Below are 27,339 nucleotides of genomic sequence, written 5' to 3' on the forward strand. Positions count from 1 at the left end.
AGTACCTTGAGATTCATGACCGCTGGACTCCTTTCCTGCCCCATATTTCTGCCCTTGTGTGGGCAAACAGGCCCATGCTGAGGACCATTTTACTTCCGGAGGTGGTGGCATTACTGACCACATATGGGAAGTGAGGCTTAGATGCAGAAAGAGTATGGTAAAAAGATGAAAAGCTACAGAAATTGTGGGTTGCAAAAAGTGACTGCCAAAAGCTTTTCCAGGAATGAGGGCTTAGAGAGGTTGGAAGATTTAGATTGAAAGGAAAGAATCAAATGTATAGTACATTGCAAACTGATTTTAATTATGTTTCCAACTTGAGGATCAGGGAAGGACCCTTACCTAGAAAAGTTCCTACTCCTGCTTTCACTGATTCCTAAACTTCTACTAGGAGAGTCATTGACTTCTCTTAAAAATATGTTTTGTATCCATGTGAAGATTTAACTTCAGATAGCTAGGTGAAAGGATTCATAATTCAACAAAATTGTTTGGTGATGATACTTTAGGTTTAGTAACTAGTATGGTCTTGGTGCGTTGTCTCAGTCCATTTCAGTAGGATCTTACTTAAGTTATTCAAGATAAATGAGAATTTATACTGTTTCCAAAACACTCCTAAATATTTAGCTGTGAAATCTCTATTCCCAGGTTATTCCAGTATCTAATGCTTACACACTTTTCTTCCAACTTAAATTGAAAATTTTTCTTTATTCCTCCTTCGTGGAAAGAGAAATACTATAATATTGTATGAACAAACTCTCTGAGGCCCTTTCTAATTTTGGTAGCAGTATTTCTCACACTTGCTTGGAAGAATTTTGTCACTTTCTCCACTTTAATCTCGAGACAGCTTCTGTACACCCATACTTTTAGGGGTTAGGGTCTAGAGGAGGAAACCTTTCCAGACTTGGAAAGATCTAAGCCCAGGGAGCTCCTGGTGATTCAGGGCATTGGTAGAAAGAGTCAAGTCCCACCTCTTTCTTATTTCCTTGACTCTCTCTGAAATGTTTTCTCCTTTAGAGCCAAATTCTAAACTTTGACCCACTTTCCTCCAAGATACTTTGTATTTCCCAGCCTGATCAAAACCTACTGAGGACCTGTCCCCAGTAGACCAAGCGACCATGTTTTAACCATCTTGCATCTCCCTCAGTAAAGTACAATGCTTTTTGCTTAATTGGAGCTCAACATAAAAGAAGGATGAATGGATGGACAGATGGACGAAATGATGGTCTGAAGAGAGAACAGCCTTCCAATGGACAAAGCCCAATCTTAATCTCCCTGATCAGTTTTAGGCCCCCTGAACTTGGTATACCCTATAAATGTGGATACTCCACTACCTTTGATTAAACAGTTTATAGATCACTGCAGGGCAGTAAAAAGAATGATATGGTTGCTTCATTATTACTATCCAGCATTAATCATTGATTCCTCTGGAATCTAAGGCAAAATAATGCCCAAGTTATCTCATCAGCAATATCTATTATAAAATTAACTTGTTCGATGGGTCGTTATGTACCAGTCATATTGAAGAATTCTTAGGTATTGGGAAAGTATGAAGCTCAGCTCCTAGCATCATGTTGGAGCCATAATCAGAGCTAACATGTACCTGTTTAATTGATTGACCTTTGCACTCTGCACCTTGATCAGCAGTGAGGAACAAAGCTCCACATACTCAACCAATAAGAAGGAATTTTGCTATCGGTTGTAAGGCTGCAAGGATTATCTTTTAACATCACTCTTCAATCATTTTGCAGAGTGGTTTTAGGAAATTAGATAATATATATAAAACGTCCAATCCTCACAGTTGTTATTTTTTATCACAGAAACTAATCTTGTTTACATAATTATTATTTTTTTTAATTTATTTACTATTTTTGGCTGCATTGGGTCTTCGTTGCTGCGCGCGGGCTTTCTCTAGTTGTGGAGAGTGGGGGCTGCTCTTTGTTGCTGTGTGTAGGCTTCTCATTGCAGTTGCTTCTCTTTGTTGTGGAGCAGGGGCTCTAGAGCACAGGCTCAGCAGCCGTGGCACACAGGCCCAGTCGCTCCGCGGCATGTGGGATCCTCCCGGACCACGGCTCAAACCCGTGTCCCCTGCATTGGCGGGCGGATTCTTAACCACTGTGCCACCAGGGAAGCCCTACATAATTGTTCTTGATGGCAGGATTTATATATATATATATATATATATATATATATCCAGGAAGCAATGCCCAATTATTGGGCTCTAGAAGTCGCCTTGTTATAGAAAATTCTTCTTTGTAGATGAAGTCAGATTTTACTGGTATGGCTATTTTATGAGCTATTAAACTGATAACATTTAAGGAGGACTAAAGTTGATAGTTAATAGGTTGGGTTTTTTTAATAACAATTATAAATATGGAACTATACCCTGGTAGAGGTGGCATGAAACATCGCTATCCACTCAGGAAGCTTTTGGCTGAAAAATTATAGGCACCAGAAATAACCACTCAGAAAATAAGATGTGAAGAACCCAAAAATAACAGAATTATTTGGATATTAAGATACATCTGTTTGTTAGACGATTATGAATTCCCATAGACACAGCCTAACGTTTTTGATAAAAGTGCCTTTGTTAGTGGTATGCTCCTGTACAGTTTCAGACACATTTTTATGATACATTTTTATGCATGGCCATCAATTAGGAAGAGTCTAGACATCTTGTTTTCAAATTTGGAAAAACTGTTTTCTCATTGGATAACAGCTTCGCATGCTACCATGAAATATGTCAGGTTCCCACACAGACTGTAGTTGTCTGCATTCTTAGTGATCAGCTTTTCTCTCGCCCCATTAAGAAATACATTCCCAGCAGATAATGTTTTGCACTAGAAGACTAAAGAAAATCACTGGACAGCTACAGTTTGAAGATGAAGCTTCACATTTCCTCACTGGAGGAGAATTCATCTTTCTTTTTATGCCAAAGAAAAGCAGACATCCACAGGGATGCTGCGATTCTGCTTTGGGAGAAATAGAATTCTCAGGATTGTAACAAAGGAAGAATAGCGCAAAGGAGTATATGTCCTGATGTACACTGTCAGCTGGAAGGATGGTGATTCTGTTCCAAAGGCAGATGGAGATAAGACTTGGGAAGGAAAAGAAATCACCCCTCCCGCATATAATTAGGAAACCCAGTTCTCTGCGCCCTCTGTCTTTTTCCTGACGGGTATGTTTGTTCGACTTTTCTCACCGGGCAGGGAAATCAGTTCCCCTGATAGGCAGGGAAGAATAAAGGTCATGAGTAATTCACATATTTTGTTAGGAAGAAATCATTTTCCATTTAATTGATTAATCAGCTATAGTTTTGAATTCCTGGTAATGTGGTTAGTGCCATGTTAGACACTGGTGAAGAGAGGAAGGAAAAAAATGAACATCTCCTGAGAGCCATCACCTAGTGTGGGAACGGGCAGGCTGAGAGCCAGTCTTCACTTCCTTCTCTGTTAACTACCAGCACCAACGCCTGGGAATAGAAAGAGAGCTTGAAGTTCAGTTGGGGGTGGGGAGGGGCAACAGTAACTCTGTAGATAAATATTACACTTTACTTCATTGATTGCAGGTGCTTTAGGAATTCAGAGGGAAATATACAGCTGGATTAATCAAGAATCTCCATCAGTGATTTTTGTGGGGTAGCAGTACTCTCCCTAAACCCTGGTGGGAAGGCCTCCTGCCTTAGACCCCACATTGTGTGGAGAACCTCCGATCACAAACAGTGCTCAGGCCCCCTTCTCCATACCATGCCCTTAATCAAAAGGCAAGCGCTAATGGATGAGTAAACAAATGTGGTCCATGCATACAGTGGACTATCCTTCAGCCGTGAACCTTGGAAACATGCTAAGTGAAATAAACCAGACACAAAAGGACATATCTTATATGGTTTCATTTATGTGAGATATCTAGAAAAGGCAAATTCATAGAGACAGAGGTAGATTAGAAGTTTCCAGGGGTGGAGGAGAGGGAGAATTATTGTCTAATGGGTACAGAGCTTTTGTTTGGAGTGATGAAAAATTTGGGGAAATAGTGGTGATAGTGGTACAATGCTGTAAATATAATTAACGCCACTGAATTATGCACTTAAAACTGGTTAAAAAGGCAATTTTTTTGTTATATATATTTTTCACCCTCCCCACCCCCAAAAACGGCAGCCTCTGCGGAATGCCATGAAGGCCTGTGGATTGCGCTGCTGCCGGAGTCTGGGGGGGATATTGCGTAAGTCGGAGTAAGAGGAGGATTTGAGCTGCAGAAGCTTTTAATAAGAGAAAAGGCAAATTAACTCATCAAATCCTCCTTCTCTTCATGTTCTAGTTCAAGATTCAGTATATACTCATAAATTAAAACAGTATCCACAGTGGTTGCGTGTGTTGGCTGAAAAACAGTATGACTCATATTACTCTTAAATTCGTTGTTATATTTGTAGGTCTAGATAATAAGAGCATGAAGTTTAGTAGTCATTCTTTATATTGGCAACTAGATGGGCATTAAACATTCAAATTGCAAATACATTTGTCTTAATAACAATATATAATGATTCCATTAAATTTTCAAAAAGTTAAAACAGAAACTTTAATTTTATTTAAATAATTTAAAAACATATCAGGGGCAAGGCCATCACGATGGTATTAACACAGCTAGTAAAGGAAAAAGGTATACATGACAGAAGTTTGGAAAAATGCCCATAGTATTTTTTTATGCTTTGCACAATGCATAGTCTTTTGAATTTGTTACTGGAAGTTGTGGTCACGACTCTGCAAGTAACAGTGACATTCTTTGGAACAATTTGAAGGTTACTTATGATATTTTCTGGATCTACCCAAAGAAAGAACATCTTGATGAAATAGATATCAAATTTGACCTTGCAATCACCGTCAAACACGTGGTGGGAATGCTGACTAAAAACAGTTAAAGTGATTCTATTTAATGATCGAATGATAATGAGAAGATACAAGATGAACCAAAAAGAGAATGACAGAAGTTTCTCAAATCAAGAATAAACCAAGGTCTTTGGAGGAAAAAGAAATCCATTTTAAATTGTGCTATCCACAAGTTACTTGGTATGAACTATCGATTATTGTGAATAATGGTAGCAAAGCTTACCAAAAAATTATATCTAAGTTTGGCTAATTCACTTATAAAAGAAGTTAACTTTTTTTTAATTTAAAAGAAAATAGTTTTCTAAATCAAAGGTAAATTCAAACAAGGAAATGAAAATATGTGCCTAATTATGAAGGAGAATTTTCACAAATAATCTTACAACTAATTTCTGTAGAAAATATTTTCTGTTTATTATAGATCAAGGTATATCATTCTAAGAAAATCATTTCAATGAATCTCTTATCACTTTATTTGTTTTGTTGTTATTTCTGGAAAAGTTACTTAAATTCTATGGGGTAAGGGGATAGGCATCGTTTGAAAAAGTTTATCTTTTAATTTGGAGAACAATATTAATTTTGAAGTATAAACTATATGAAATAAACAGTTGTCTCCAGCAGAATATGTGGTGGAGAAGCTTTGGAAGATAACCAGATTGGGAAAGGGGTAGAGGCACGTAAGAATGAGAAGCTAATGCGAAAGGTTGGGAAACAGGGGAGGTGGGAATTCAGTGAGACCTTCACAGCCCTAGGATTCAGAGTCTGAGGGAAAAGAGGCAGGAAGGAGAAGGAAGAGGCAGGGAGATTCTGCACATAGGGGAGAGATGAGCCATGGCTCCAGGCACTCAGAAGACAGGGAGGAAACAGACCCAACTGCAGCAAAGGATCTGAGGTCACAGTGGAGGGAAGTGTAGCCTGTGGCCCAGAAATCCCAGTAGCAGTTTTCTTTTTCCTCTAAAACATTTTAAGACCTCTGGTATGTATCGCCCAAATGCATTCTAAAAGGGCTATGCCAGTTTACTCTCCCACCAGCAATTTGTGAGAGTTCAAATTTCGCTGTGTTCATGCCAGTATTATTATAAGTTTTAAACTTCATTAAAAGTTTAATAATTTGATAGTCTGCCAACATTTCTAAAATGTAGCGTGACACTAAAACTAAAACCATCCCTGTTTGTAAAATGTTCCTTGGAGAATCACAGCGCGCACTGCCTTTGGTATGGGGGGAAGAACCCTCGCCCCCCAGCCATGAGGACAAGTCCACGAGCCTCTCTCTCCATCTGTAACGTGAGTCATAATATAGGTCCTGCTGAGTCCCAGAGTGGTTAAGAAGATTAAAGGACATGATAAAAGTGAATATTCGTAAATAGTAAAATCCTAGATAAATGTAAATTTTAAGATAATTGGTATATATTATATTAGCATAGCATATGGTGAAACTTAACCTGAGTACCTACTTTATAGGATTGTGTGAGACATAAATAAAGATACATCACTTCTGACCCCAAGTTTTAAAATCCAAGTTTGAAGTGGGGGATGGACTAAATAGGCAATCCTAAAGTTCATATAGAAAATCAAATATGTAAGAATAGCCGGGAAAATTCTCAAAAAGTATAATCGGGGGAGGGAGTATTAATTAGCCAGGCCAAATATTAAAACATAGTACAAAGCTATAGTAATTCAAAGTTTGATGTTGGTGCATATATAGATTAATTGAGAAGCCTGGAAAGACCAAAAATATACCCAGATATGGATGGTGAATTTAACACATGATAAAGATAGAAAAATCATCTCCAAAAATATGTTTGTAACTGAACCAAAACAACCACCAAAAAAAACCTAAGATATAAAGCAACAGAAAGGTATATTCTGTTATTGTTTACATTAAGAGGAGTAATTGAGGAGAATGTCTATACGAATATGTCTTTGTCTATACACATATGCTTGTATATGCAAAGAATTATCTGGAAGGTAAAAGTGGTTGTCGATGAGTGAGTTCAGAGATGAGAGGGAAGCGTACTATTTAATATTACCCTTTGCTATAGTTTGAAGTTTTTAAACCAATTTCAAGTATTACCTATTTTTAAATATTTTAAAGAAAATAGTAGCTCAGAGTAAGGCAGAGCCAGTGGGAAATTTTACAAAGGAAATATCCTGATGATTTTTTCACTTTTCCTCGGGTATTTTAGTGTACTGGTATTTAATGTATCAGGAGTTGTATAAGCCTACCTTTCTGCAATTCTTTGCATAGTCCCGGGCACAGAGTTGGCTTGTAGTGAAGAGTTTCTGGAGTGTGAAGGTAACTTTCCTTTACTATGGAATGGGTCTAATTTAAGAAGCAGGGTTGCAGAGTTGGCAGTCCTCTTAAATACTTTCCCCATAGTACCAGTGTGAAATATCAAACTTTTGGCAGGCAGGCGAGTTCCATGAATTCATGTGTAGCATTTCTTTTCTGTTTAGAATTGAGATCCAATGCCCAGTGCTTAGTTTTTAAATTATCTTTCTGAAAACCTTGCTGCGTTTTTGCACTGGTTGAAATGATGCCCTTTGAACACATGGGAAGTTGTTCAAATTTCTTCCTTTGGGAAGTCACTTCTGACTGGATTTCTGCGGAGGGAGTTGTTTCTTGCCGCTCTTTCAAATTCTCCTTGTTGTTTTTGGTCCTTCCTCACTCCCCTACAGTCAGAGCCACGACATCACAGCTTATCTTCAAAAAGTAAACTCAGCATTTTCTCTTTTTTAAAACTTAACATTGGAGAAAATACAGATAAACATATATTACCAGTAATTGTATCAAATTGGGAATTTTGCAAGCCCATGAAGTCAGCATCTCAGAAAATGGAGACAGCCATGTTGTATATATGATCATCTTGAAAAATATCACTTCCCAAAATAATAATGCCTATAACAACCAAATATAAATCAGGATGTAATGCTGTAACTGCTGACTTTTTGGCCAACTGTGATCATTAACAGTAGTAGGGTCTGTAATAACTGAAGGAATGATGGTGGTTTATGGGTGATAAGAGAATCACAGTAAGCTGTTGCATGCTCTCAAGGTTGGCAACAGTATTCATTATCTACTGTATCATATCTGTAATATCTGTAACAACCCCAGAACTTAGTGTCTTAAAACAACAATAATCATTTAATATCGCATAATTATTGTGGGCTAGGAATTTGGGAGCAGCATGGTTGAGCAGTTCTGGCTTGTGGTTTCCCATGAGATTGCAGTCAGGTGTCAGCCAGGTGCTCGCTGAGGCCAGACCGTCCACTTATAAGGTGACTCACTTACATGGCTAACATGGTTAGTGCTGCCCATTGGCTGAGACCTCAGTTCTCCATGAGACTAATTAAGTGTCCTCATTGCATAGCAGCTGGCTTATTCAAGAGCTGGCAACCCAAGGGAGCATGGTGGGAATCACAGGGCCTTCTGCGACCTAGTCCAAAGGTCACATACTGTTACTCTCACCAACCCTGATTCAGTGTGGGAGGGAGCTACACAAGGGCAGGAATGCCAGGGGGCAAGAATTACCCAGCGCTGTCTTGGAAGATGGCTACCATAGCAACCCAAGCAGGATATAGTCTTTAGGAAAAGAGCAATTTGGGCTCAGTTTAAAAAACAACAACAACAACAAAAAATGTGACACAAAGTCAGAAGCTTCATCTCATCTCCAGAAGTACAAGTGCTGAAGATTAGGCCATATTACATCCAATAACTGGTGATTTTAAAGGAGGACATTTCTATTGAGTAAAGGACCACAGCCAAGAATTGCTGAATGGGTTCAGTTTTCCCCCCACTAAATCTTAAGTGAACATTTTTCTATCATTAGATTTCTGTAGGATGACTAATGGACTGTAGGGTAATTCAGCCATTGTTTTTAAAAATCCATCTTGGCAAAGAAAGCTGACATTCTGCTGAAAGAGTTGAGGCTAACCCCCACTCTTTGAAAAGTACTGAAGGGCCTGTGTGTCTTCTCCACAGAGAAAAGGCTCCGTTCTCCATGACTAGCCCAAACCCCACACCACCTAATCTGCCTGGCCTTCAGTTTCTCCTGTTTCGTAGGACCTTGGGCTGAGTCAACACAACTGGGATTTGGAATCTTGACGCCAGAAAGTCTGCATTTTTTAAACCTCAGGCTCAGCCATTCCCTGATTTTAAAGCTAATAACATTTTAAGTTCTATATTCTAAGGTAGATTTAGCATTAAATGAGATAGTGTACATAAGATGCTTTGGCACAGTGACCTAAAGAGAATCAGGTTGCGATAAATGAGGTGGTATCAGAGTCATCCTAGTTGTGTTGTCGTTATCACTATCATACACTTGACCTTGACCTTCTGTCCAGCTGTACTACATGCTGACTTCGAGGTATCCTGAGTTTTCTAACCTGTTTTTTAAAAAGTAGAAGACAGCTCTTCGGACTTTTCTACCCTAGAGAAATGTAAGTGAAAGACTGTTATGAAAATTACTTAGAGAAAAGCAAAATAGGAAAGAGGTGCTTTTAAAAGTCCACTAGAATAAGATCTCGGAAGGTTCAGTGGTTTCAGTTAACAAGCTCTTTTGTGAACCTTAGATGCCTCGTATTTACAGTCAGAGTTTAAGACTAGATGATCATAAAGATCCCTTTCATCCCTCATCTGATTGATTTTGTATTTGATCTCACAGCAACCCTATGGAATAAGGGTTATCTTTGAGCAGATTACTCCACGACTCAGTTTCCTTATGTAGAAAATGTGACTAATAATAGTACCTTCTCATGGGCTTGTTAAGGATTAAGTGAGTTAAAATGTGTAAAGCCCTTAGACCAGTGCCTGGAATGCAGTAAGAGCTCCGTAAGTCTTGGTAATGGTGATGCTGATGATGTTATGATTTTGCAGATGAGGAAGCTGAGATTCATGAAAGTTAATAATTTTTTCTGAGCTCACACAGTAGTAGAGCTAGAACTTGAATTCAGGTCTTCTTTTTTTTTTTTTTTTTTTTTTTTTTTGCGGTACGTGGGCCTCTCACTGTTGTGGCCTCTCCCATTGCGGAGCACAGGCTCAGCGGCCATGGCTCACGGGGCCCAGACGCTCCGCGGCATGTGGGATCTTCCCGGACCGGGGCACGAACCCACGTCCCCTGCATCGGCAGGCGGACTCTCAACCACTGTGCCACCAGAGAAGCCCCAGGTCTTCTTTTAAACCACATTACTTGTGCATGTATCTTTCAGACCTTGTTGTCTATTTTTTAAATATAGAATTGATTCTCACAGCATCTAAACAGCTCCGCCAAGATTGTCTTACAGAAGAAGGTAAGGAATGAGAAGATGGGGTGTTTTTTGTCCCTAGGATTCTGAGTCTGTGGGACATATGGCAATGCCTCCTTCAAAACTAAGTCCCGCCAGGGCATCGCCACCTAGGAAGGTGGAAGAGAATCCTACTTAGTTCCCAAGGACTATTTGAGCTGCCTCAGTTGTGCTAACACTGCCTGTGAGGTAATCACTCATTTTACCCTACCTCAGTTACGTCTTCACATTTCTCACTTATTTGGATAAGGAGCATGCGTTTCATTGTAGACTGTACAGCCTATTAAAGCAGTAAATAATGGTTTGGTTTTAAAATAGATTCTTTGTTCTCCAATTCTCCAGTCTTTTCCACTAACCGTGATTCTGCTTTGGGTGAATGCTCGGAAAGCAAGATCTCATTGTCTTCAATGCAGTTATTGCCTTAGGAGTGGACCACAGCCCCAGACAATGCAAACATCATTCTAGCCACGTTACAAAGGCAGGGGAAGCTAGAAGCAATCTGACTGGTTTTATTATTCTTGTTGTTTGTTTTGTTTTCAAACATAACCAGAGCATATTGCTCAGAGGCTGTGCCTTTCAAAACTAAATGTCCTTGAATAGCTCTCCAGTTCCAAACAGTGCTGCCTTTACTCAAAATAGTTTTGAAATTACTCTTTGGTAATTATCTTCAGAGCTTGCAACACATTCTTTTGAAAAGATTCAGTGGTGACGAATCAGTTATTTTATTAGCACACCATATAGTTGTAGATTCAAACTACTGCTGACATAAATATGAAAAGAAAAATTATGGAATGGATTGTCTTGTGGCTCAATTCAGTAGCTGTGTATAGTGAAACTAAGTTGATGCAGAAAATTAAAGAAATGTTAAAGAAAAAATTTTAAATATCGACTGGTAATAATAGATTATTACCATTTCTGGACGTCACTGGCATATTTCCACTGTATCCACATCATTAAGAGTATTTATCTTCACACACTCCAGTTTACCTAGTGGAAAAGTTAAATAAAATGTTCTGTAAGAACTTTTTAAAAAAAAAATAATGTTCAATTTTTATATTTTATATTATTTTTAAAAGTTATAAAAACGTATTATTTTATTGCCCTATAAAACACACAAGCTCATTAACCTGGTTTTCTTGGTCTGTTTATGAGAGTGTTTTATCAAATGGATATTTTAAATGTTGTAAAGATGTTATACTGTGCTAAATTAGACTATAAATGATTAATTTGGAAAACGAATACATTGTTATTATTTTTCTAGAATGCCTTTATATGTTATATAGGCGACTATTGGGAAGTAAGATGCCTTCCAATGTACACGTATGCTGTCTTTGGGCACACAGGCCTCTGCTGTAAATGAATAATTGAGTCACCATTTGTCCAAATTTAAATGTTTTTGTGTGTATACTTATCTTTTGTGTACTCACACACGTTTTTTATTTGTTCAGAAGACTTTGCTCTAGTTTTTATTCTGTGTGAGTAAATTGATTTGTAATAAAAAAAATAAGAGTAGAGAGAAAAGTACAAAGTCAGAAAAATGGAGCTAAATTCTTGAAATAGATTTCAGTAAAAGGAAAGAAATTAGATTTTTGGCTGCTAACACTTGGCTCAAGGGGTTTGATTTACTGAAGCTGTGTGGTGTGGTGAAAAGAGCAGAAGTCAAGAGGCTTGGGCTTAAAATCCTTGGCTCTGCCACTAATCTTTCAGAAGGATCTCAGATGAATCACTTGACCTCTTTGAGCTTCTGTTTCCTCGTCTGTAAAATGAGAGTTTTGACGACATGGTTGCTGAAACCTCTTCCAGCTACAACATTCCATCATTCTAATTCTGAATGTACTGATTCAGATCTTCTCCCTCTGTGTTAATTGCATGCAGACTACTTAAATATCCACAGATGGTTAACTTCCAGGCTTTGTATTAGTCAGCTCAGGCTGCCATTACAGAATACCATAGACTGAGTGGCTTAAACAACAGATGTTTATTTTCTTACAGTTCTGGAGTCCAAGATCCAGGTGCTGGCCAATTTGGTCCCTGGTGAGAGCTCTCTTTCTGGCTTGCAAATGGCCAGTTTCTTGTTATCACCTCACATGGTCTTTTCTCAGTGGGAGAAATCCCCCTCTTCCTCTTATAAAGCCACCAATCCTATGAGGTTAGGACCCCACCCTTCTGACTTCATTTAACCTTAATTACTTCCTAAAAGTTCTGCCTCCAAGTAGAGTCACACTGGGCTTAGGGCTTCAACATAGGAATTTTGAGGGGGAAACACAGTTTAATCGATAGCAGTTCCTCTCGATATTTCCCTCTAGACCTTCTCTGCATTCCAGGTGGTTTGTACTCACCATCCTCCATTTTAGGTTAAGAAGAAAAAACATAAAATTTCACGAGCTTCCAAAATCAGAGAAATAATGAATATACCATCAATAAATGTGTAAAAGAAATAGAAGTGGAGATGACTTTTTGATGAACCTGTTCCCCAACACTACTATGGAAACTTTGTAACATAAAACACACAGGCTTACAGAAAAGTTGATAGAATTTTATGGTGAGCACCCATATACCCACCACCTGTATCCACAGTTAATATTTTACTATTCTTGTTTTGTTGCAAATCTGTCCATCCTCCATTCATTCGTCAACCATCTCTTTTTATTTTAAGCATTTCAAAGTAAGTTCCAGACATCAGTACTTAAGCATGCATATTATCTACTGACCTTCCATTTTTTTTCTTTTAGATCACCATTTTAAATCGTGCTATGTTGTATATACATGTTAACTGAAAGAGTTAACGTTACGAGAAAAGAGACACTGCTCCATTAGTAGAAGCTGTTTATAACTGATACTAGTTTTTGAAAGCATCATTATTTCAGTCACCAAAAAGGACCACGCTGGGAAGTGGGAGAATGAAAAATGTCAAAGTTATTTTTTAAATAAAAGGCAAATTTGGCAGATGGCTAGGAAAAAACAGGTTAGAGGCATTTGAGTGCTTTTCATATCCATCCATCACTTGCTTTCTACCTTTGCTTTGATCTGTAAATGTGAAGATAGGGAAATGGAAAAGAGATGTTGTCTCTCCTTGTACTCTTATCCCTAGAAATTCTTTCTCAACCAGGAGAGAATCTCAAATGTTTCCTAACACGTGGCTGTCACCTTGTAAAGATGGATAGATGGATGAGTGAAAATGAATGAGTGACCGTCGTCGTGAGCAGTCAGAGAGTCCTTCCTAGGGACTCCTTAACTGATGGCTATGAGATAATTGTGATTATCTTCTGATGGATCATGCACTGCCCTCTCTAAAACTGTGAGAGTAAGGAATTCCAGGCAGGTTAGAAAAGGGCTTTATCATTCATAGGCGTGCATGATTGGCTTAGTTTTGTTGCTTTTATATACAGTAATACATACAACATAAATAATACAGCTATATGTAACATATATAGATTTGTAGTTATATACAGACACACGTTGTCTGAGCATACTAGGAGTAGTCATCAACGGGCCTCTTTTGCTAGTCCCTGAATTAGTTGTAGGTTCCTCAGAACAGTTGCAGTTTAAAGTCTGTCTGAATCTGCTGGAGTCTTAGTTGCTCTTAGTGGTTTATATCTCCGCTCTTTGTTCACCGCTCAGAGCTCACCACTGTCTTAATGAGTCATCCCAGCATTTAGCAGCATCCAAGGCTATTTTTCTGCAAACTCACTTGAAGTGAACTCCAAAGCACTGGAAGGAGTTGTTTGTATAGGCGACAGTTGGTAAAGGACTTTTTTGGGATTGCCACAGTCCTTGGGGTGTGATATGCTATTCCAAGCAGGCACTCTTAGAGGGGAGGAAAAAAGACAAACCAGCATATTCTCAGTGTGGAGAATTGTTTACTTCTGATGTTTGGACAAGAGCTGGCACTGCTAGAGAGGGTCTGCCTTTTTAAGCACTGCTCATGCCATCCACAGGGACACGAAGTCTCATCAACACTCTCATCCTACTGCTGACGGCTTCACATTGTAGAAGTGGGTAATGGAAATGTTGGTGACATCTGGTTCTTTTATTCAGAGCAATCCAGAGTGACAGAGAGAAGCCAGAGTCAGCAAGTAGGTCCGCCATCTGGGGTGGTATAGACAGTTACCAAGGAAGTCGTCATCACAGAAGCCTTACCTTGAGGCCAAAGCACGGGGATCAAGGATTGCACCAATCGGTCTGCAGTTGTGGACCTCAGACAAAAAGCAGCACTGGGGATCTATGACTGGGTGACAAGGAATCTATCCTATCAGGAGGTTGGGGCACAGGGAGCTGTGGCTGGAGTGAAGTGCAAGAACTAAGGAGCTCCAAAGATAGGGACACAGGCAGGAGTCAGTAGGTATGGGAATGTCCATGGCAGAAAGGACAGCTAACAGGATGCCAGCAGTGGAGTCCCAGTGGGAATGGTGGAGCAGGGTGGGTGGCCCAGCAGCTGCACAGTCAGTGGAGTGGCAAAGTGCACGGGGCAGGGGCCGAGCAGAGAAAGTCACCTACTCACAAATGATTTTCTTGTCATCCTGCAAGACAGAAGCATTGTGAGACGCAGCCTCATCTAGGCAGGCAGGTGATGACATCATCCTTAAAAGGCCGAAATGGATGGTTCCATGCTGAAGAGTTTTTTCTTTAAAAAGTATAATTACTGGGGCAAGAAAAAAACGTTTTGAACTTGGTTTTTAAATTTTACTTTACATTTTCTTGGGGTTTCGTTCTCTTTGCTTCCAGCATGATCCAAATACCTACTTCAAAGCAAGCATTCTAACAAGAACTTGTTAAAAGGAAGGGAAACCAGCTCCTGTGGCTTCTTGTACACCAGCTATGGAGGCGCTCACAGAACCACGTTTGTGAGTTGAGTGTAAATGAATCCGAAACCTACAAATTAGATTTCCCTTGAAATACACATGGGTTTAAAACCTTAACGGGAAAAGAACTTGGCAAGTCAAACCTGACCATATTCAGTGAAACCTCACTAATTTGCACTAATGACCGGGAGATCCATTGAGAATTACTGATTTTTTGTATGTTAGCATGGGAACAAATACCAAAACAGGGGTGCGGGGATGAGGGGGTATGGAGCATGGAGCAAGCGTGGGAGGGGGAGAATCAAAGTTGCAGCATCAGACAAATACACTTTCTGGTACAATGAAGAATGTATTTGAACAGTTCCTGGAATGAAACTCACTGGCTTAATGAGGGCCTGGCTGTGGCGAGTCTGCCAGCTGCAGGGGCAGCCGTGTCACCCAGCCTGCCTGAGCCAGCAGTTAACGTGCACTTAGGTTAAGAGGCTTCTGCTTTCTCGCAGGTTGGGGGGTTGTGGTTTTTGCAGGGGTGTGAACCAATGAGATTCTGCCACGTGTCACACACGTGTGTGACACGGGCTTGCACAGACAAGCTGTGATTGCAAATCGGCATTGGGGTGGGATTGCTTATCACCACTTAAAAGCAAAACAAAACAAAACAAAACACCAAGAGGTTGCCAGAAGAGATAGCAAGGGAGGTTGGAATTCTGACTAGCTGAATCTTCCTTAGATGTTAGTGAACCATACTTGTAGTGGAAGATATTTAATTTAAATTTTCCTGAGTTGAAGATTGACTATTTAGTAGACGTTTATCTTGATGTGTTTTTATTTCACTAAAAATAAAAGTTGTGTCTTCCTTTATAAGCAACTATCTAAAAAATTCTTTGAAGATTTAATTATCTGTGGCCCGAATTTCAGTAATTATAGTGACTTTTTAATTCATTTCATTTGAGAAATAGAATACTTTCTTCCAGCTGTAACTATTTAACAATTACAGTTAAAGGACAGTGATGATGCTTCCTTTGACTTTCCTCTCCATAATATCTAAGAATATATAGGGTTTGGGTATTCTTTGCAACTGAGGAATTTCTCTTAACTAAATGTTCTATTCCTCTGACTTAAGTGCAGCCCAGGTAATGATTTGTGTTTGTACTGATTTCAATCGCTCCTTCCTACTTGCCTGACTGGGAGCTAATGTTTTACCAGCTGAAGAATAATTTAGAACTTCCACTCAAGCAGCCATGGAAGGCTGTGGGGAATAATAAATACATGTAGCCAGAGCTTTCTTTAGGACCTATGTTGAGCAAATAGTTTCAAGTCTTCTCGTGCTTCCCCTGGACCAGAAAAGGAGTTGTCACCCCAGCTGGTACAGAAAAAGACTGAACCTCACTTAACTTACACTAAAACCTTCTGCTTTCATCATTTTTAATCTTTTCCTTCTTCCCAACTACCCAGTTCAACAATAAAACACGATTCATGCAGACCTTTTGTGCCATCTCCCCTTAAGTCAGGGGTGGGGAAGTATGGACACTTGAAGGGTTTATATGTCATTAGCATCCCCAATAGGAACTATACCAAACTGACAACTCTTCCCAAGCCCCCAGGTTTGCCCCCATGACTCTCAGGTGGGTGATTTGCTTTGCTTTAGAAAAAAAAAAAAAAAAGGAAACCCAAGGCCAAATGTAGGCTTTCTAAATTACTTTCTTCTCCACCTCAAAATTTCTGTAGTTTAATTTCTTTTTTCTTTCTTGGACCTGTTTCTGAGGAAGAAGTACTCATTGCTTTGTCAAGCAGGAAGCCTGAACTCCCCTCCCCCTGTCTTGAGTTCTGTTTTTGACATTTCAGTTTACTATTACTATCACTGCCCTTTTCCAACAGAACTCCTTAGAAGGTTGGAGAACATTCTACTTCGTGTGTGTGATGTGCTCCAGGTCTTCTCTCTAATGCCCTACATGAACTTGCCCCTGACAACCTCTCCTCACTCATCTCCCATCCCCACCCTCCTGCTCATTCTGCTGCAGCCATGCCAGCCTGTCTCCTGTGCCTCAGATGCTCCACTTTGTCTCCTACCTCAGGGTCTTTTCACCTGTAATTCTCTCTACCTAGATTGCTCTTTTGTCCTATATGTGCATGGCTTACTCCCTCATTTCCTTTTGGTCTCCGATCAAATGTTAGCTGAGCTGACAGGCCTTTCCTTCGTCACATGTAAGAGTAACTCCATCCCCTCTTCAGGGTCCCCATTGCCTTTTCCCAACTTAACATTTTCCCATAGCACTTATCACCCTACCATACCATGTGTGTATTGTTTGTGTGTTGTGTATTTCTTCCACTGTAATATGTTGCATAAGGGCATGGACTTTGCCTATATTACTCACAGATGCATTCCCAACACCAAGCAGAGTGCTGGTGACTAGTGGGTACTTGATAAATAATTAACGAATGGTTGGCTACAAGATGTAATAGAGATACATTATAAATACTCTACGAATACATACTGACCCTTTCTCTGGTTAACTTTATTATTTTGGTTTTGGTTTTTAATTAATGATTTTTTTTCCAGTTTTTTTCTTTGAGGAAAGATTTTAAAACAGTTTTTAAATAGAGTGCTGTTCTCTCTGTCTAAACCTTCCTACTGCTTCATAACAAACAGATAAAATAATAGTCAAATCCTTGTCGAGACTCATTTCTTCATTAGCTTGGAAATAGGATTTTCACAACAAGAGAATAAGCTGTGCATTTTCAAGGGCTTTTTCAGAATTTTTTTTTTTTTTTTGGCTGTGTTGGGTCTTCTTTGCTGCACGGGAGCTTTCTTTATTTTTAGTTGCGGGGAGCAGGAGCTACTCTTTTTTTTTCACTTTATTTTATTTTTTTATACAGCAGGTTCTTATTAGTCATCCATTTTATACACATCAGTGTGTACATGTCAATCCCAATTGCCCAATTCATCACACCGCCACCCCCACCCACCGCAGCTTTCCCCCTTTGGTGTCCATACGTTGGTTCTCTACATCTGTGTTTCAATTTCTGCCCTGCAATCTGGTTCATCTATACCACTTTTCTAGGTTCCACATATATGAGTTAATACATGTTATTTGTTTTTCTCTTCCTGACTTACTTCACTCTGTATGACAGTCTCTAGATGCATCCACATCTCTACAAATGACCCAATTTTGTTCATTTTTATGGCTGAGTAATATTCTATTGTATATATGTACCACATCTTCTTTATCCATTCGTCTGTCGATGGACACTTAGGTTGCTTCCATGACCTGGCTATTGTAAATAGTGCTGCAGTGAACATTGGGGTGCATGTGTCTTATGAATCCTGGTTTTCTCTGGGTATATGCCCAGTAGCGGGATTGCTGGGTCATATGGTAATTCTATTTTTAGTTTTTTAAGGAACCTCCATACTGTTCTCCGTAGTGGTTGTATCAATTTACATTCCCACCAACAGTGCAAGAGGGTCCCCTTTTCTACACACCCTCTCCAGCATTTGTTGTTTGTAGATTTTCTGATGATACCCATTCTAACCAGTGTGAGGTGATACCTCATTGTAGTTTTGATTTGCATTTCTCTAACTATGAGTGATGTTGAAGAGCTGTTCATGTGCCTCTTGGCCATCTGTATGTCTTCTTTGGAGAAATGTCTATTTAAGTCTTCTGCCCATTTTTGGATTGGGTTGTTTTTTTAATATTGAGCTGCATGAGCTGTTTATATATTTTGGAGATAAATCCTTTGTCTGTTGATTTCTTTGCAAATATTTTCTCCCATTCTGAGGGTTGTCTTTTCTTCTTGTTTATGTTTTCCTTTGCTGTGCAAAAACTTTTAAGTTTCATTAGGTCCCATTTGTTTATTTTTGGTTTTATTTCCATTACTATAGGAGACAGATCAGAAAATATCTTGCTGTGATTTATGTCAAAGAGTGTTCTTCCTGTGTTTTCCTCTAAGAGTTCTATAGTGTCCGCTCTTACATTTAGGTCTCTAATCCATTTTGAGTTTATTTTTGTGTATGGTGTTAGGGAGTGTTCTAACGTCATTCTTTTACATGTAGCTGTCTTGTTTTCCCAGCGCCACTTATTGAAGAGACTGTCTTTTCTCCATGATATATCATTGGCTCCTTTGTCATAGATTAGTTGACCATAGGTGCGTGGGTTTGTCTCTGGGCTTTCTATCCTGTTCCATTGATCTATATCTCTGTTTTGGTGCCAGTACCGTATTGTCTTGATTACTATAGCTTTGTAGTATAGTCTGAAGTCAGGGAGTCTGATTTCTCCAGCTCCGTTTTTTTCTCTCAAGACTGCTTTGGCTATTCGGGGTCTTTCGTGTCTCCATACAAATTTTAAGATGTTTTTTTCTAGTTCTGTAAAAAATGCCATTGGTAGTTTGATAGGGATTGCATTGAATCTGTAGATTGCTTTGGGTAGTATAGTCATTTTCACAATATTGATTCTTCCAATCCAAGAACATGGTATATCTCTCCATCTGTTGGTATCATCTTTAATTTCTTTCATCAGTGTCTTATAGCTTTCTGCATACAGGTCTTTTGTCTCCCTAGGTAGGTTTATTCCTAGGTATTTATTCTTTTTGTTGCAATGGTAAATGGGAGTGTTTCCTTACTTTCCCTTTCACATTTTTCATCATTAGCATAGGAATGCAAGAGAATTCTGTGCATTAATTTTGTATCCTGCAACTTTACCAAATTCACTGATTAGCTCTAGTAGTTTTCTGGTGGCATCTTTAGGATTCTTTGTGTATAGTATCATGTCACCTGCAAACAGTGACAGTTTTACTTCTTCTTTTCCAGTTTGTATTCCTTTTATTTCTTATTCTTCTCTGATTGCCGTGGCTAAGACTTCCAAAACTATGTTGAATAATAGGTGTGAGAGTGGACATCCTTGTCTTGTTCCTGATCTTAGAGGAAATGCCTTCAGTTTTTCACCATTGAGAACGATGTTTGCTGGGGGTTTGTCATATATGGCCTTTATTATGTTGAGGTAGGTTCCCTCTATGCCCACTTTCTGGAGAGTTTTTATCATAAATGGGTGTTGAATTTTGCCCAAAGCTTTTTCTGCATCTATTGAGATGATCATGTGGTTTTTATTCTTCAATTTGTTAATATGGTGTAACACATTGATTGATTTGCATCTGTTGAAGAATCCTTGCATCCCTGCGATAAATTCCACTTGATCATGGTGTATGATCCTTTTAATGTGTTGTTGGATTCTGTTTGCTAGTATTTTGCTGAGGATTTTTTGCATCTATAGTCATCAGTGATATTGGTCTGTAATTTTCTTTTTTTGTAGTATCTTTGTCTGGTTTTGGTATCAGGGTGATGGTGGCCTCATAGAATGAGATTGGGAGTGTTCCTTCCTCTGCAGTTTTTTGGAAGAGGTTGAGAAGGATGGGTGTTAGCTCTTCTCTAAATGTTTGATAGAATTCACCTGTGAAGCCATCTGGTCCTGGACTTTTGCGTGTTGGAAGATTTTTAATCACAGTTTCAATTTCATTACTTGTGATGGGTCTGTTCATATTTTCTATTTCTTCCTGGTTCAGTCTTGGAACGTTATACCTTTCTAAGAATTTGTCCATTTCTTCCAGGTTGTCTATTTTATTGGCATAGAGTTGCTTGTAGTAGTCCCTTAGGATGCTTTGTATTTGTGCGGTGCCTGTTGTAACTTCTCCTTTTTCATTTCTAATTTTATTGATTTGCGCTCTCTCCCTCTTTTTCTTGATCAGTCTGGCTAATGGTTTATCAATTTTGTTTATCTTCTCAAAGAACCAGCTTTTAGTTTTATTGATCTTTGCTATTGTTTTCTTTGTGTCTAGTTCGTTTATTTCTGCTCTGATCTTGATGATTTCTTTCCTTCTGCTAACTTTGGGTTTTGTTTGTTCTTCTTTCTCTAGTTCCTTTAGGTGTAAAGTTAGATTGTTTATTTGAGATTTTTCTTGTTTCTTGAGGTAGGCTTGTATAGCTATAAACTTCCCTCTTAAGCCTGCATTTGCTACATCCCATAGATTTTGGACTGTTGTGTTTTCATCGTCATTTATCTCTAGGTATTTTTTGATTTCCTCTTTGATCTCTTTAGTGATCTCTTGGTTATTTAGTAACGTATTGTTTAGCCTCCATGTGTTTGTGTTTTTTACATTTTTTCCCTGTAATTGATTTCTAATCTCATAGCGTTGTGGTCAGAAAAGATGTTTGATATGATTTCAGTTTTCTTAAATTTACTGAGGCTTGATTTGTGACCCAAGATGTGATCTGTCCTGGGGAATGTTCCGTGCGCAATTGAGAAGAAAGCATAATCTGCTGTTTTTGGATGGAATGCCCTATAAATATCAATTAAATCTATCTGGTCTACTGTGTCATTTAAAGCTTGTGTTTCCTTATTAATTTTCTGTTTGGTTGATCTGTCCATTGGTGTAAGTGAGGTGTTAAAGTCCCCCACTATTATTGTGTTACTGTCGATTTCCTCTTTTATAGCTGTTAGCAGTTGCCTTATGTATTGAGGTGCTCCTATGTTGGGTGCATATATATTTATAATTGTTATATCTTCTTCTTGGATTGATCCCTTGATCATTATGTATTGTCCTTCCTTGTCTCTTGTAACATTCTTTATTTTAAAGTCTATTTTATCTGATACGAGTTTTGCTACTCCAGCTTTCTTCTGATTTCCATTTGCATCGAATATCTTTTTCTATCCCCTCACTTTCAGTCTGTATGTGTCCCTAGGTCTGAAGTGGGCCTCTTGTAGGCAGCATATATATGAGTCTTGTTTTTGTATCCATTCAGCAAGCCTGTGTCTTTGGTGGGAGCATTTAATCCATTCACATTTAAGGTAATTATCGATATGTATGTTCCTATTACCATTTTCTTAATTGTTTTGGGTTTGCTTTTGTAGGTCCTTTTCTTCTCTTGTGTTTCCCACTTAGAGAAGTTTCTTTAGCATTGGTTGTAGAGCTGGTTTGCTGGTGCTGAATTCTCCTAGCTTTTGCTTGTGTGTAAAGCTTTTGATTTCTCCATCGAATCTGAATGAGATCCTTGATGGGTAGAGTAATCTTGGTTGTAGGTTCTCCCTTTCATCACTTTAAGTATATCATGCCACTCCCTTCTGGCCTGTAGAGTTTCTGCTGAGAAACTGTTAACCTTATGGGAGTTCCTTTGTATGTTATTTGTCGTTTTTCCCTTGCTGCTTTCAATAATTTTTCTTTGTCTTTAATTTTTGCAAATTTGATTACTATGTGTCTCGGCATGTTCCTCCTTGGGTTTATCCTGTATGGGACTCTCTACGCTTCATGGATTTGGGTGGCTATTTCCTTTCCTATGTTAGGAAAGTTTTCAACTATAATCTCTTAAAATATTTTCTCGGGTCTTTTCTCTCTCTCTTCTCCTTCTGGGACCCCTATAATGTGAATGTTGTTGTGTTTAATGTTGTCCCAGAGGTCTCTTAGGCTGTCTTCATTTCTTTTCATTCTTTTTTCTTTATTCTGTTCCGCGGCAGTGAATTCCACCATTCTGTCTTCCAGGTCACTTATCCATTCTTCTGCCTCAGTTATTCTGCTATTGATTCCTTCTAGTGTATTTTTCCTTTTAGTTATTGTATCGTTCACCTCCGTTTCTTTGTTCTTTAATTCTCCTAGATCTTTGTTAAACATTTCTTGCATCTTCTCGATCTTTGCCTCCATTCTTTTTCCAAGGTTCTGGATCATCTTCACTATCATTATTCTGAATTCTTTTTCTGGAAGGTTGCCTATCTCTGTTTCATTTGGTTGTTTTTCTGGGGTTTTATCTTGTTCCTTCATCTGGTGCATAGCCCTCTGCCTTTTCATCTTGTCTATCTTTCTGTGAATGTGGTTTTTGTTCCACAGGCTGCAGGATTATAGTTCATCTTGCTTCTGCTCAAGCAGGGGCTACTCTTCGTTGCGGTGCATGGGCTTCTCATTGTGGTGGCTTCTCTTGTTGTGGAGCAAAGGCTCTAGGCATGCGGGCTTCAGTAGTTGTGGCACATGAGCTTCAGTAGTTGTGGCTTGAGGGCTCTTGAGCACAGGCTTAGTAGTTTTGGTGTGTGGGCTTAGTTGCTCTGTGGCATGTGGGATCTTTCCAGACCAGGGTTCGAACCCATGTCCTCTGTATTGGTAGGCAGATTCTCAACCACTGTGCCACCAGGGAAGCCCCAGCATTTTTGAAATTAAAATTTTTTGTTCAAGTTCAGGATTTTTTTTTATTCCCTTTCAATGTCTTTATTGAACTTTTAGGCACTAATAATTTAACAAATGTAGAAGAGAAAGGCTTTTCTCAGAAAATGTTTATAGCCCAGTGGAAAGAGACAGTGTAGAATTACATGATTTCATTATAATGTTTAATTACTGTGATAATCCATCATGGGACCAAATGGGAGCAAGTTTGGCTGTTCAGAGAAGGCTTCATAGAGGAAGGATTGCCTGAGCTGAAGTTTGAAGAGTGAGAGGAGTTTAGCCAAGCAGAGGGACGAGATGCAGAGGGAACATGAGCAAAAGTAGAGATCCAAGGAGGTATGAAACAGCATTGCATGGTCAGGAAATGACCAACAGTTTGAAAATATTAGCACATGGAATACATGGTGGGAATGGCTGGAGATGAGGAAAAGAGGGGAGATGGGGGCTGAGGCATGGAGAATGCTGTATTTAGGAGCTTGGACTATATCCTTGATGGAGTGTAGTTGCAGGACCTTTAAGCTGGGGAGTGAATATCAAAGTTAGAAGGAATATTGTCGTGCTTTAACTTTTTGGTGGTTTTGAAACTTTACCACATAACTTGTTTTTCAAACAAAATCTTACATATTAACTTAATATCAAAATCAGATCAAAGCAGAGCTGCGCAGTTGAGGTTGGGGTGGAAAACTCAGAGCTTCCTAGCTTGGTCCCCCCTCACTCTTCTCCTGGCCCCTTTGCCAGCTCCTAGGGCACCGTCATAGAACCTCCATGGCTTTTCTGAGCACACTTTAAAACAAAAAACCTTTCAGTTTATAGACTAGAAAACTGGGACTCAGGATGTTAGAGTATCTAAACTATTGATAATTCATGGAAGAGCCCAGAATAGAACCATGTCTCTTGATTCCAAATTTAGTGGGGTTTTTTTCAGTATAACATACTATCATTGGAGAAAAATTTACTACTTCATATAACAGAAATTCCTCGCTCCTGTTATGCAGATGCAATATATGAGACAAAGAAAAATATCAATAATTGTCCAAGTTAGAGTTAATTTTCTACATTTAGTACATGCTTATTAATTTTATGCAGGTTTTTTTTAAACATTTTAGATTGTTTTATAACTGGATCCAGTTTATGCAGTTCCCTTTGCCTTTTCATGCTGAGAAAGTACCAAGTTATCCGTCGACTTGAATTTGTAGGAGTTAGATACAGGGAGTTTACTGTCAAGGCCTCTTGTTATTGGAATCCCCCCCCCATTAAGTGTTGATAGTGCCTGGGTTTACCAACCTTGTCTAAATAGTATATCGTGGCTGAAGCCTGTTCTAATGGCAAAAGCAGTGGAATAAGAGTCAGGAGACCTGGTTACTCCCAGTCCAGCTATTAACTGGCTGAATAGCATTTGGAAAAGTCACTCAAGCTCAACTGTACAATGGGAAGATTGAACTAAATTACCTCAAAGGCCCATTGCAGCTCCTGCGGCCTGTGGTTCTAATTACAGCACATGTTGTGTTTTATCTTTGAGAGTGCTAATGTTTTATAGACTGCCATGAGCTGTCGTTTTTGATGGTGCTGAAGACTCAAGGTAGTTGGGCACATGAACCAGCTGATTATGAATACCTTGTAAAAGAAGTGGGCGTCTCCTCATTTACTCGTCAGGTGAAGGATATATGCTAATGAAATGAGTTAATTTTATTTGCAACTATATTCCCAATCTGGGAATTTGAGTGGCTTCACTGAAATTCTAGTAATACATTCCCCGTGACCTTATCCATGGACAACTCAGCCTTGGACAGCCCACATAGCAGATAGGAGGATGTTTACGAAAAGCTCTGCTTGTCTCTGTGAAAATCATGGTATATAAACTCTTTCAAGACTCAGAATTGTAGAAGTCCTTCAGAGTCCTTCTCTGAACTCCCCCTTTTGTTTTCGATTCCCCAATCTCATTTTTCTGCATGAGCCCTTCCTCAGTGTGCTATTTAAAGTCCTTTCACATCAAGCCCTACTACTTTAAGAATAAGTGTGATGTAACAAACAATGACATTATTATAGTGTAAGGACAAGAAATAGGGGGTGAGTTATAAAGCAGAACATTTTTATTTACACAGCAGTGTTTTAATAACCAGTAAAATTTTGGAAGAGAACTAGAAAAATAGTTAAAAGATAAATGGACTTATGTTTCAATGTTATGATTTTTCACATACACTAAAGTTCATTTTTACTTTCTTTTTTTAAATCCCTGAATTTCGGACAGGACCCTGGGAGAGTTGTTGGCATCCTTTGGTCAACATATTTGTCAGGGTATTTGTTTTCAATGTCCTTCTATGGTTCTGTTAAGCAACAACCTCATTAGCAACACATTCCGGGTGGTATAGTGCGATAGCTTTACTACAAAGGGGTTCTGTATTTCAGTTGCCAGGATATAACACTCTTATGACAGGGGAGAAAAAGAAAACTTGCTATGAAGGGGAAGCTTAGACATTATTTACTCTAAATATCGAAGCTTTCCATTTGAAAGTTTACAGAGGCTGAAGAATTGTTGAATTTGGAGATTTCGAAATAAAAATCTCCAGCGAACTTTAAAAATGTTTCCACCTTGAAAACAAATTCTATTCCCTCCTGTGAGCATTTGCCTTACGGGGTTTGGGATCAGCCTATAAATTATTTTCATCACAAATACCTTTCACTAAGAGACACAGTATCACCCTCTTCTGGAGTGAAACAAATAAAACATTCCAATTCAGGGCTGGGCAACTTGAGAACAGACTGTCAGTTGTGCTGAGTTACACAGAACTCAAAAAAAGGTAGACTTTTTTTTTTTTTTTTAACCTCTTTATATCAAGTCCATTTTTTAGGCCACACCAGGTTGGAGCAATGCAGGCTCCGCAAGGCCCAATCCAAATTAACCCTGGCAATATTCCAGAAGTGCTGGAAATTAGCAGATTTAAATAATTTTCAACTCCAGATTCTTTTTGTTCTTTTACCTTTGGCTTTATGTCATCGTATATGAGTTAAAACTATGGAAAAACATGTTGTTACTGATTTTACGCCTTTTTTGGGCCCTTGGCTTGGTCTACATAGGCAGAATGTATTACGACCAATGTCATTGTTCACAGAGGGTTATTTATGGCAAAGAGATCATTAAGCCTCACAACCGCAGAAACAAGGCTCTGTTGACACAGTTTAAAAGGATCCTATGCATAAATGCTTTCTGTGGTCCCTACATGTACCTGTCACTCTCCAGCATGACAGTATGTAGGACTGTGGTGTTTCCCCAGCTGTGGGTGAATGGGGTGGCGCACATGGATGAAGACTAAGCTATAGCTGAACTCCATACGTGAGGTCAGAGCATACGAACTTGCCATATTTGTAAGTCAAAACCAATTGAAAGTCAACAGTTTCATGTGGTTCAACCTAATAATTATTTTGATCTGTTTCATTTCAACTTTGTTCCCAGCATATTAGCTAAATTCACCTAAATTGACAAGGATTTCCAAGACAAAGCAACTCAGAAAGATGCAGAAGCTTCTCTGTTTCTTCATCTATAAAATGGGGATGGCCGTGGTGCCTGCCTTGTAGGATTGCTGTGAACATTAAATGCAAAGGGCTTAGGAGAACCGTGCTTGGCACATGGTAAGCACTCAATAGATTTAGCCTTTACAAAGCATTGTCGTCATTATCAGCATCTTACTAATTTATCTGTTCACCAAATATTTATTGGTATTTGACTACATGGGAGGCTGAGTGTCTGGTGCTGGGACCAAATTTCTGAAGAGGCTGTATTCCCTACCCTAAGGAGCTTACAAGCATGTCTGTGGCAATTATAATGGAGTGTGGTAAATGCCTACTGTAGGGTCAGCAGGTGCTGGGGACACACGTAGGTGAATCCTATCTCTGTCGTAACGGTCAGGGAAGATGCTGAAACCCGAAGGACTAGTGGAAGTTAGTCAAGGAAAACCAGAAAGATCAGTCTCACCAGCATGAGTAAGAAGTATAGAGGCCTGAGGAAGAGGAAGCATCATGTGTTCGGAGACCTGCAAGTCGTTAAATGTGGCCCCGAGCAGGGAACGAAAGGTGAAGTCACTAATTCCCTCCTGCTTCGCTCTCGTTACCCCATCCATCAGCAGGTTTCATCTGTTGCCACCGCAACAGAAACGTATCTGATTTCTACCCATCTGATCAAGAGCTTATTGCCAGTT

General features: G+C 39.1%; 1 protein-coding gene across 7 annotated transcripts in view; it reads left to right on the forward strand.

Moving 5' to 3' along the window:
• The window catches only part of SUPT3H (SPT3 homolog, SAGA and STAGA complex component), a 452,287-nt gene that overhangs the window by 354,857 nt on the left and 70,091 nt on the right, over positions 1-27,339 (forward strand). Inside the window, exon 12 of one of the 7 annotated variants that reach the window (XM_089918658.1) lies at positions 1-27,339. This exon is cut by the window's right edge and continues 1,983 nt beyond it. The exons of the other annotated variants lie outside the window; for them this stretch is intronic. Coding sequence (XP_089774784.1) covers positions 1-81 — 81 coding nt within the window. The 3' untranslated portion in view covers positions 82-27,339. 7 annotated transcript variants of the gene reach the window in all.

Source organism: Delphinapterus leucas, chromosome 10 (genome assembly GCF_059928025.1).
Source record: "Delphinapterus leucas isolate spDelLeu-1000000601 "Yukka" chromosome 10, BTC_Dleu_Yukka2, whole genome shotgun sequence".
NCBI lineage: Eukaryota > Metazoa > Chordata > Mammalia > Artiodactyla > Monodontidae > Delphinapterus > Delphinapterus leucas.